The 12,588-nt window shown below is 42.0% G+C and overlaps 1 protein-coding gene across 3 annotated transcripts in view; it reads left to right on the top strand.

Annotated features, from left to right (window-relative positions):
* LOC125013605 (cadherin-4-like) overlaps positions 1–12,588 on the top strand; it is a 212,891-nt gene that overhangs the window by 177,442 nt on the left and 22,861 nt on the right. For all 3 annotated transcript variants that reach the window (XM_047594420.1, XM_047594411.1, XM_047594429.1), the window contains 3 exons: positions 2,263–2,407; positions 4,298–4,470; positions 8,368–8,505. In XM_047594420.1, coding sequence (XP_047450376.1) covers positions 2,263–2,407; positions 4,298–4,470; positions 8,368–8,505 — 456 coding nt within the window. The remainder of the gene's footprint in view (positions 1–2,262; positions 2,408–4,297; positions 4,471–8,367; positions 8,506–12,588) is intronic.

Below are 12,588 nucleotides of genomic sequence, written 5' to 3'. Positions count from 1 at the left end.
CTTCGCCTGAAATTGATTGCCGGCGTCAAGAGAATAAATATTTACCGGCCCACGCTGTTAGGAGCAGGATATAGACGGTATCTGATTTTTATTTTTGTTTTTTACTTCACATGATATAAACTAAACATCCCCAGTGCTTCCAGCTGACAGGAATATCACTGAATAAGTCATGTTTAGGGATATAAACATTCCCATGTAAGGTGAAGTGAATCCAAACAGCTTTAGAGGGTTCTGTTTCTTGAAATGCCACTTCAGTCTGTTTGCTTGACTTTCAGGTATATGAGAGAGAGAGAGGGAGAGAGAAAAAAAGATCCACAGGCGTTCTTTTAAACTCATAATGATAATTCCGTTATTATCCCTGCTCTCATTTTCATTCACTCGGTTGTTTTAAGAGTGAAATCACCCGGGACACATTTTAAAGCGCGTATCGATTCCAGTAATAACTTCATGTCCAAACTTTGTGAGAAATCCTTGTAGCCAATTCCATTGATCTGAGCACGGCTGAGATGAATTTGAGATGGGCTGACTGTGTTTGTGGAGTCAGAGGGAAGTGAAGAGATTTTTAAGACTCTCTCAAACAAAACCAGACAGAATGTTGGCCGGGGATCCAACGCGGTGATTCTCGTACAGGAGACGCTTTTACAGCGGAGCCAACATCCATTGAAATAAGATGTTTCTTGTTTTGTTTTGTTTTTCGCCGAGATAAAAACTTCTGAGGAGTAAGTGTAAAAGAGATAAGAAGACGGAAGAAAGAACATGATTGCAGAAGTAATTTCTCTGCCAGATTCTCCTGGACTGCTCTACTTACTAATGTCGTTTAGGTTTAACTTTATAATTCAGTAATGAAGATATTATCGTGGCCCTGAAAACACTGCAGAGGTGTTTTTCTGTTTGACTGCACAGAGAAACGCTTGCTTACAGTTACTTGTGGTTTTATTTATGTTTTCCCTTACTTTCATCCAATTGGGATTTGGGGCGTTCTTCAGCAAAATGGTCTACACTTGAAATGTATAGATTATTGCACATCACACAATTCCACGAGGCAGTGATCCCAACTTCATTCTATGGCAAAGCAACAGCTTCAAACATAAAGTTATAGAGGGCTACCCACTGCGGCAGATTCTCCATGGTATACTGCACTACCTAGAACAACCTACCGTACCTGCAAAATGCAGCGAAAAGCTCTGGACACTTACAGAAAGGATGATCCCACCATATTCATTTGATAAACCTCGTTATGTTGCATTTGTATGAAAGCTTCAACCACCATCTATGTTTAGTGCATAAAACCTTTGTGGAGTACTCTCTTCTTAGGTGTAAAGAGTAACAAGGCCACAATCATTAGAAGGTGTTACCAATAAAAATGATTCTGAATATTATATTCATTTTCTTATTGTGATCTCCTACAGTTCTACTTACATTTAAAAAGAGTGATAAATACTTATATGCAATATATGTAGCATGTAAAGACTTTGAATTTATCTGAAATAAAGTTTAACCAGAAATATAGGCTACTGTATATCTCTCTAACATTAGAACACTAACAATCTGGCTAAACTACTAAATTAGTAACACCATAACCAACTTTGGGTATATTTCACCTGATAAATACTTCTCATCAAAATAAATTGAATTACACCATTTATGTCTCATAAAACCAAAAGGTATCCCAGAGGGCCCATACTTTACTATAGATTTTGTGGCTGATATTTAAAAACGTATTTACATTTTATATACTGATATGAATTTATTTCACCAAAAAAAAAAAAAAAAAGAGGTTCAAGTGTTTTTCCTCATCAATGAGTGTCCTGTCTGAGGTTAATGACGTCTGTATGTACCCTGACAGGCAAAGGTCTGGGCGAAAAGCATCTCTTACGCGCTCGCCGTAATAATGGAAAATGAGTCAATTTATTGTGTCAACCTTTTCATTAGCTTCTACTTTCTGAACTGTGTTCATGGCTGGGCAGTCACCGTGCGATGAGGGATTTTAGTAAGTAAATATATCTGAAATTGTAAACATGGTGGGGCAAAGAAAATGGGGATTTGAAATATGACAGAGCATGAATCAGCCATCCCCAGCAGAATGACAACCTTGATTCAGATGGATAAATGTTGAAAACCAAATATTTGCCGCGGTAATATGTTCCACCCATACAAGCACTCGCGTTAAATTATTTATCAGTTCATTCCTTTTCGCTCCCGTAATAGACGTCGCGCGTTTACAATGTGAACTCATTTCCTCTGTTTCTTTGTCCCCCCCAGCTGAGAGCCCATGCAGTGGACATGAATGGGAACCAGGTTGAGAACCCCATCGATCTGTACATCTTTGTCATCGACATGAACGACAACAGGCCCGAGTTCAAAAACCAGGTGTACAATGGCTCCGTGGATGAAGGCTCCAAACCAGGTGATGGGGCTTGGATGTGTGGATGGATGTACAACAGGGCAACAGTGTGAAACACGGGCAATTACAAGAGGGACATATTGGTTAAAAAATATTCGAGGGAATTTGTGGTAGGGTGACGTTTTTAGAGATGGGTGGACAGAGGAAGAGCGGGCGAGTATATCAGGAGAGATTGGTGTCGTTAAAAGTATGACTACACCAGTGAATCTTTGATACGGCGGAGAATTTTCCATTTCCCTTGATTTAGCAGACAGACGGAGAATCTGTCTCCTACAGTGGCTTTTCATTTAGCCTGGTGCAGCAGTGGTCATAAACCAAAGAGGGTGCTTGGGCTGGAGAGGAGATTGAGGATTAAATGTACCACGCTGTAGCACCACTGGGTCATTTTATGTCTAACCTCACAGCGGAAGAATCACAGAGATGAGCTCTCTGTGTGCAAGCCGGTGCGAGTGTGGGCCTGATGAGCCAGAGTTTATTGCACCAGGGGTGATCACAAGAGGTGTCCAGGTGATCATTTCCGTTTCCTTTTTTTTTTTTTTTGCACTCTTTTTGTCTTTATTTCTTATTTGCTCTCTTTTTTTGGTATTTTTTCCTCTCTTTACTTCCCTCATGCCCCCTCCCTCAGCCTTGCTCCACACAGCGCGCAGGCCTCTATGCCATGCATGACATTCAGCTGAACAATAATCATAAAAAAGGGGAGTTTTAGAATTTAGAGCTCCAATGGCTTCAATGGAAGGCCAATTACAGACTTGAATTAGTTTGCAAATTAAAGAGTCATTATGGGGACCTAATCCTGTCAGGCACAGCTTAGGACGCCCATACAAAGGGTCCACATTAAACCCCCTAAGAGTGCAGCTTAATGAAATTACCCCAGCGACGTGTGACACACTGCGATTCTTCATCTTCTTCTCTCTATCCCTCCATCTCTAGAAAGGAAGCGATGGGCGGAGGAGTGGTAGTCACTGCTCTTGGAGCCACACCAAATTCGGAGCCTGTCGTCTGTTTCCCTCTCCTCCTCCTCCTCCTCCTCCTTCTGTTCTTAACAGCTTTTTTTTGTTGTTGTTGTTGTTTTCTTCCCTCGTCTCACCGAGAGGCCTTTAGAGTGCTCCCTCTGGCCGAGTCATTGACAAATGTTGCTTTGAAACGTAATGAAGTTTGAAATGGGAGCTGCGGTTATAATTATCCTCGGACAGGGGCTGTCACTGGCATGATATCACTATCTCTGGCAATTAGAACCGGCTACGAGAGCGGGAGAACAAGTGGCAGAAAGAGATGGAGAGATTGGGTGACAGGCAGAGATCCCACAGAGTTTTATATGTGTGAGTGTGGAGGCAGGGAAGCAAACAAGTGGTGCATTCATGGACGGATAGTGGCCTAGTCTCTGCGGCAGAACGGTGTCTGTCTGCATAGTTTATGGGTGTGCTCACTCGGGCTTGTAGTCAGAGAGATTAGAACGTTTTTAAATGCTCTAAACAGCGTAAACGCAAAATAGTTGAAATAGTCGTTATTTATAACGGGTTATCAAACTGCCGTTTAGCATGTACTGTTTTTTTAACCACATTTAAATACACCTTAATAAATATTTGTGAACAGAGTAGTTTATTTTAAGGTAGTAAATAGTAAATAAGAGATAAAGATGTAATTTCTGGTAAACAGCGACCCCTGTGGCCACAATTAGCAATTACCAGGATAATGATTAAATTACCTTCACATCTGAGATTTACTAAAGTCATTTGCTTGTTTTCTTATGCGTGAATGAAGCTTTGAAACGCAAATGTAGTCAGCAAACTCTCTTTAATTGTAACTGAAGACGACCGGTTATATTTTCTTCTCTGAGTGTCGTGCCTGACCGCCTGTGGACATAGATGTTGACAGTCTTTCACCTGCCTTCAGGAACATACGTGATGCACGTCTCAGCGTTCGACGCAGACGACAACACCACGGCCAATGGAATGGTGCGCTATCGAATCCTGTCGCAGACGCCGCACAGCCCGATCCCCAACATGTTCACCATCAACAGCGAGACTGGGGACATTGTGACGGTGGCGCCGGGTCTCGATCGAGAGGTTGGTCTTCTCCGTTTCTACGTCGTGCAAGTAAAACGATGTCTAGTTTGCGTAGCCGCATAGTGTGCACGCTGCCTGAACTATAACTGGCTGTAAAATTTGCCCTTTTTTCTTTTTTTTTATAGAGCACAGCATTGTTTACTCTGATGACACCCTGATGTGACTTTCAGATGTTCTCATTTTTCATCTCTCTCCCTCACACATACACACACACACACACCAACCTTTTTTTTTTCTTTTTTTCTTTCTTTTTTTTTTTTTTTTTTTTTTTTACAGTAAATTGTCTGCGGTCACCTTGTTTATGGAGCTTTAAAAGTTGTGACAAGATCCAAATGTGTTTATTCTTGCGACACGGATGTGCCAGTGACAACTCTGCAAAGAAATCTCAGAGACAGATCATCCTCCCAAACTGTCACCAGTGACAGACCTATTAACAACACATCACGCTGCAGTGGGCTTCTCACGTTGTGTGTGTGTGTGTACATGTGCGTGCGAGTGTTTGTGTGGTAAAGATAGAGTGGAAATATCTGAGATAGAATGCCCTTGACACCTGTCAGACAAACACAAAAGCCCATATAATCACATCTACACTCGATAAAACACGGGCAATGGAGGGAACGGAAACTAAAGGGACCAATAGAACAAAAACAGATCTGGGTAGACGGGGTATTACAATGAGGAGGGAGGAAGTAAGTGTGTGTGTTTGACAGTGAAGATAGGCTGATGGAGACGGAGAAGCAGGATAAGACATGAGTGCCAGAGGGAGAGAGGGGTGCGCTGGGAACATGGACTAAAAATGTCTCGGCTGAACCTCTACTGCTTATTTTAACCTGGTTTTATCTGTACACCGCTAATCCAGGCAGTCACCCCAAAGTATGGGATTAAACTCCTGCCACCCATAAACACACACAGCATGTTCAGACTTCAAAGGACTCATATCATTTCCTTTTGCTGTGACTTTTTTTTTATTACATGTGTTTGTCAAGGCTAGTGGAGAAGTGTTCTCTTCTTCAGCAGCTCCCATCTGGGCTCAGATTGTGATCAGGCGACAGCCAGATGCAATATAGTTTGCATAGCCAAACAATTAACTATAAAGTTTCATGTAACTCCACCTCCTCCTGCTACTCCTGCTATCTAGCAAGCTTTGCACAAAGCTGCAGAATATCATATGAGCAGAAGAAGAGGTAGAACCTATAGAGCAGCATCACTTCAACTGACCTGAAACATGCTGTGTTTGTCAAGAAATCCAGGCCCAGCTGAGATCCAGTGACCAAAAAAAAAATATCAAATGAAGGTGCTGTTCATTGATGCCAGATCTAAGACCTGGAAAAATAAAGTCAAGGTGTCAGTGCCTAATACACCTGTTCTTCAAATGGGTCAGGCTGACTTCAAAAGCCTGCCTACTGAGCTACAGCCAACTCTATTGTCTCTATTGTCTCCCACAAGCACCAAATCATCATCACAGTCATGTTCTGCCTCTACAAGTCAGCCTTAATCACCTACATCACCTGGATTTAATGCTAAACATCAACCAATATTGCATATACATCCATAATTATTATGGATAATGGCTAATTAAAGAATAGTTATTTTTACACATGCAAATCCAAAAAAAGTTAAAGTGTAACAAAGAAAAACAGAAATTTCCATCTGTATGTATCCCCTTAATTTTATTTGAATACAAATACTTTTTTCCCTCAACAAATATTGGATGGTTTGCACACCTCTAACCTCCATGTTGAAATTCCTTTACAGAAGAAATAATCTTTACAGCCTGGTACCAAAAGCTTTTGATCTGTGTTGCCACTTTCCCCATTCACAGCAACCGTACAAGTAGTAAAATTATATATAAAGATCAAGGCTAAAAGTGATGCATAAGTAATGGTGTGGCCACTTTGAGTGACAGGTGGATGCTTAGGTTGCTAGTTGCCATTTTACCCCTGCATCAGCTGCACTCGCATGTGGGTGACATGGTAGGGTTGGCCTGTCTTTATGTAGAGTCAGTGGTCATTATCTAGACAGCATGTAACTGCATGATAACCCCAGGTGTAAATCCGGCCTTGGGATGCTAGGGAATTGGGTCAATTGTACCCTGCTTCTCTAACCTCTTGACACTTTAATCATCACAGCTATGTGTCTAACACCATTTTTTATCTAATCTTAACCTTTAGACCAGCAATTAAGACCTTAAGAATACGATTAACACTTCAAATAATACGATACCATACAACGTGATAGGATCCCATGCCTATATGTTACGATACGATACGATACGATACGATGTGATACGATGCGATACGGTATGGTACGGTATGATACGATAAAGTCTATTTTACTCTGAGATAAATCTGTCTCTATAACCATATACCTGCACTGATATTTTTTCTTATCAGTGCTTATTTTTTCTTATGTGCACACTTGTGCATTCCTGCAACATTATTCCTAGACAGTCGATAAGAAACCTTGTGGGGGAAAAAAAAGGGAGCTTCTGTACTGCACATAAACTTCATAGGAAGATGCTACACAGCATACTGCAGTGTTTCCTTGGTCCACTTTTAGTCAGCACTTTGGCCCTTTGAAACTTTGAAAGTTTCTTTGCCTCCCTTCCCTTCTTGCATTGGGGAGGTGTAGGTGCTACAGAAATGCTAGAAAAATATGCAACGCAATCTATTTTTGGAGTTTCCCCTCCCTTGCGCCTAGGTTTCATCCCCTGCCGTCTCTTATCCTCTCCTCAGTTCTTTACTTTTGAAATGTCGTTCTTCCTTCCCTTTGTAAACTCCCACACTGATTCTCTTCTAAAGATTTCCACCCGTATGCAGTGGACGTTTAAGAGCTTGTTGACAGTAACAGACCTCGGTTCTCCAGAGGAAACTGGGTATGCTGCGGTGTTGTTGCAGTACCGAGAGGTTCAGAGGAGCTCTACATAATTACTCCCTTGTCTAATTAGTGAGAGTGTTGTGTACACGCTGAACACAGGCTGATGGGACAGTCAGGCAAGCACAAGATATGGAGGAGTGTGTGTGTGTGTGTGTGTGTGTGTTCACGTGTGTTTGTGGATGCTTGTGTGTGTATATACGGGTGTTAATGAGAGTGTTCGTACAAGGTTGGAGTTCAGCATCTCATCTAGCATCAAGATGAGAGGAACGGAGAGGAGCTGTCTAATCCTCCTGATGTGGCGTCCTGGCCTAATTGGGATATTTACTCGGTAATTAGCAGGTGAGAGAGACACTGGGAATGTAATTGGGAATCTCATTGACGAGACACATTATCCAGACAGTCAGCTCCCGGGCTCCATCCTTCCTGCAGCCCATTAACTGCACCCTGGGAAAGAAGAGGAGACAGAGGAAGCCCCGAAGAGAAGGAGGAGAAAAAAAAGGGTGGGATGGGAGCCGCATGGCTGGAAGAGCACAAAAGCCCCTGAAAATACAAACAAGGGGACAATATTTCAGCTTCCAGTGAAGTGACACACAATGTGGAACGGCATTTGTCATTTCCTCGCATTATTGCGCCATAGATATTCTATTAATCTCTGTCAGTCGGATCGCTGTCTTCTCATCTGTCCATCAGTCGCGCCAGAATAAGCGATGCCTTTGATGACATAGTGTACCCATGAGGAGGCTTCACAGTGGATACATTCCACTGAGGAGGTTTCAACTCAGTCAGATGAAAGACTTCGCTCTGTGATTCTGTGTTTCAAATAAGACCATCGACGCCGACTGGAGAACAGAGCATAGGGTCAGCTTTTTTTTTTTTCCCCATCCTCTGTGAGTCACAGGCTGTGGCGGCTGCTATAGACAGAAAAGTAAAAAAAAAACAAAAAATAAATAAATAAATGCTCCTGCAGATGAATAACTGCACACTGTTGTTGTTTTTTTTTTCGGTTTCTGTCTTTTACAGAAAGTGTCCCAGTATACCATCATCGTGCAGGCCACGGACATGGAGGGCAATCTGAACTTTGGCCTCTCTAACACAGCCACTGCCATCATCACTGTCACGGACATCAATGACAACCCTCCCATGCTGACCTCCAGAACTGTGAGTCACTGCAAATAACAGAGTGTGGAGAGGGTAACAATTCAGAGAAAGAGATGGGTCGGGTACTGAGTAGAGCTTTGAAATAATTAGAATGCTGGAGAAAGAGGAGCACACACAAACACACACAAGCACACGCACACACTCGCAAGGAATAACTAATCCATATCATTGACTTTCATTAGCAAGAAAGCTAGAGACAACGAATGGTTAGAGATTTCCCTTTTGACTCTGTCCTACGCTAAGTATTGCTTTCAGTGCTGCAGAATGTCCTGATGTCTGAGTGGAACAGCTGAGCTGGCAGCTAGCAGTGTTTCTCATCGTAGCTAGAGAGCAGGAAAAAAAAATATTTACTGTTTGCATGGTTGGAAATTTTTATTTGATGTGGCATTTGTTTGGAGAAGTAAAGATTGCCGGAAATGGAGTCATTTTACCGGCAGCTCTGATGCTGTGAAAAAAGGGTCTTGGTGTCAATGTGGCTTCAGGTGTAATTAAGGAGACATGCTTTCAGTTCAGTTCAGTTTTATTTATGTAAGTTGTAAAACATCTTAGGTTACCTTACACAGTAAGTTAACCTCCCGAAACCCTGCGTCCCCATATGGGGACGTTAAATTTTAGGTTTGTGGCAGTTTCCTTCGCTTTATTTAAACTTTTATCCTCATAACTAGACACTAGTTGGTGCAAAAAAAAAAAAAAAACAAGATAGCAGTCATATCAACAGGTTCATTCTACAGCCGATCAGATAACAAAAGTGGACAAGGTATGAAACCTCATCAAATTTTACAGTTGAAACTTTTTTAGTTTACTATGACACGCAAATTCTATCAATAGTGACAAGCTATAACTGATTAGCAAGTACTCGATTGAGGACAATTGGGGACTTCGTTATCTGCAGTTCTGCTTTTGCACAGCTGTGATCGCATATGAAAATGAACATTTTTATATTTTGTTACAAATTGGTGACTTATAATATTATAATTGTGTGAAATAATCCCTGTGTCCACACAAACAGCTCATCTTAGGTCTCAGGAGGTTAAAGACCGTACAATATTATATTGACAGAACTGAGAATTTGCCCCTGAGCAAACACCCTGGGAAGGTGCGGAGGAAAAACTCCCTTTTAACAGGAGGAAACCTCAGACAGAACCAAACACACGATGCGTGGGCATCTGCTTGAGGAGAGTGGTGGGAGAAAGGAAGAGCATTGGGTAAAAACAAACAATACAAACAAACACAGGTTTGTGTGGAGCAGTAACCACAGATGAAAAACATGAACGGAGATACGTGCAAAGACACAAATTTAATGGCATGTCATGATGCCGTATAAATTAATGGAAAGTAAAAGAGATGTGAGAAGAGGAGAGGTGCTCGGTGCATCGTAGGAAGTCTCCCAGTGGTGTACAGCTTCATCACTAAGGGAGGGTACAGGGTCATCTGAACGTGCCCTGTATTACAAGCATTATCAAAAAAAGAAATCTTAAAAGTAGACAATGTGTCTGCCTCCAATTTGAAAGCTGATTTCAGGAAAGGAGCCTGTTAGCTGAAGGCTGGGATAATAGCATATAAGAAGCGATGGGATGGGTTGGGTTGATAAGGTGCCTAGCTCTGCGACTGCAGGAATAGCGTAGGGTACATTACGCAGCCCTTTGAGGCGGTAGCAGAGGAGTTAGCATTAGCATTTGCTCTGGGCATGATTCAGATCCGTCTGATGATGAGTTAGCGTTGGTGCTAAGCATGTGTCAATCACAGACCTCATCAGAGAGCTGCCACATCGAACACAGCGGGGACTGCACAGAGGAAGAAAAACAACCCAGAGAAAGGAGATGGTGAGCAGAAGGAGAACAAAAGCGAGTGGGGGAGCTGGTGAGAGGACCGCCATGTAAGACGAAAAATGGAAAGAAGAAAAAGTGATGAGAGAATGATGAGCAGCGAGGAAGGAATGAAGAATTATTTAGTCACAGGAGCTATTTTCCACAGCGGCAGAGATGAAGCACAGACATGCCCCATTGTAAATCAGAGGCCTTTCCTGCCTCGACAGCCCCCCACCCCCCACCCCACATTGAGATTCTCCGCTGATGCCGCTGTATTGATGATAGTGGGCAATAGCAGATTGATATTCTCTAACTGTATTCCTCTGTGTTTAAGTGCATTTCCATCAGCGTCACGGGAGGAAGTTAATACTATCATGGATATCGATGATAAACCTTAGTGGACGTTTTGGAGCCGCGACGAGCGGAGCACTTTCACCCACTCCCCTCATAAATCATCCATTTTAGTGGGGGGGGGGGGGGGGGGGTAACATAAAAGTCATTTTGTTGAGAATGCAGGCCATTATGCAAATATTTAGTGTTTGCAATAAACCCCATAGATCTTTCAATGTGTCCCAGAAATATAAAGTTTGGGGAATTTATCTTTAATGTTGATGATTAATATTTCATCACGCCTATCTGAGGCTGGCCTATTTTTCAAGGCGGCTAAGGGTGGTGTATGTGTACAAATGTGAAGGCTCAGGGTGCTTCTTCAGGGCTGTGCACACGCATGCATTATGTCTGTAATGCAGATGGATGAAATAAAATAAGAAAAGTTATTCATCTCCTTTGTTTGTGTATGCATAGACTACTGCAGCATAGACTATATATCATATGATATGGGCTAATCTGTAGTTATGTATACACTCCCACAATTATGGAGTCGGGGAGTCTCTATAGGACACTGCTTCCTTGGCCTCCTTCCTTTATTGCCTTCACAAAGTTCACATGATGAACTTCTTTGTCACTTCACTTCTCTCTCTCTCTCTCCCCACTCCCCTCCTTTAGTCTTTTCCCACTGCCAAAATAGTGACAGAAGGGTGAGGGTGTTGGCAAGAGGTGTTTTGTCAAGTGTCGTGAGAAAGCCAACTGCACTCTGTGCCAATCACAATCAAACAGCTTCCTCCTCCCTCCCTTTAGGTCCAGCGGTTGGGGACTAGGCGCAGTATCACAGAGAGGAAAAACCTGCCTGATGAGAGAAAGTCCAGGACTCATACAATTCAGTGTTGAGTCACCAACTGCAGAAAGAAAACTGCAAGAGCTGAGCCGAAGCAGTATTCACATAACAGAGCGGAGAAATGAGAGCAGATCCGTTCAATCCATCACTGACAATAAACCCAGAAACTGTCAAAGATTGCTTTCTTGGAGAAAGGTCAACACTCCAGCAGCTCTTTGTAGTAAATGAAACAGCTTTATTAGACAGATGTGTTTCGGTTCATGGACGTCGAGAAACACACTGCAAAGAGCATTTTAAATGGAGAAGACCAATCATGTACATTCACATATATAAATAAGCCATTAGGGCGTCTGCAAGATGGGCTTGGTCACGTGGCACCAATCATGTCCCTCCGCATACACATGCACAAGCCAGGGAACACCTAAAAGTGTGGCTTAGTTGTATTAATAAGTGGTTTCTGGGCCTATAACTGGATCACATAGACAAAAGAGAGGAATGCCCAATAGAGGTGAATGAAGATAAGATCTATAAACCCAATAAAAACAGTCTATTCGTTATAAATAAGGAAAGAATTACATGCGCTCATTTATAGAAAAGTCCTCATTCATACCCCCTGGAAATAAGCTTCCAAAAGAGAAAATCCAAAATGCTTTTCAAAGTGTGATGTAATGTCACCATTACCATTGGCTGGGCTTAATAGTTTCTATGCAGATAAAAAATAAACAAGAGATGTGTTTTGGTTTATTGTCTTCGTTAAAGTGTCTCACAGCAGGGTTAGGATAGATCGTTGGATAGATCGTTTCTCTTGATTGCACTTATGCGTTTGGAGATTCATTCTTTTAGGGCGTGAGATGTTTCAACTATAAACATTTTATCAGAATGGCATTTTAGCATAGAAACATTTTTTTTTGTTGTTGTTTTGCAAGTGTTACAGCCCTTAATGATGGGATGGTTAAAAGATTTCATGTTTTTAATGTACTGGCAGGTCCTGTTTGAACATTTGAATGTAATCATGGGTGGATCTCTGACGTTTTTTTTTTGCTTTTGCAAGAGCGGGACATTTTGCAGGATATGCCAATGTTTTTATGATGGTATCTTTAA

This window comes from Mugil cephalus, chromosome 1 (genome assembly GCF_022458985.1).
Source record: "Mugil cephalus isolate CIBA_MC_2020 chromosome 1, CIBA_Mcephalus_1.1, whole genome shotgun sequence".
Classification (NCBI taxonomy): domain Eukaryota; kingdom Metazoa; phylum Chordata; class Actinopteri; order Mugiliformes; family Mugilidae; genus Mugil; species Mugil cephalus.
The sequence above is the reverse complement of the archived record's forward strand: the minus strand, read 5'-3'. Positions and strand labels throughout refer to the sequence as shown.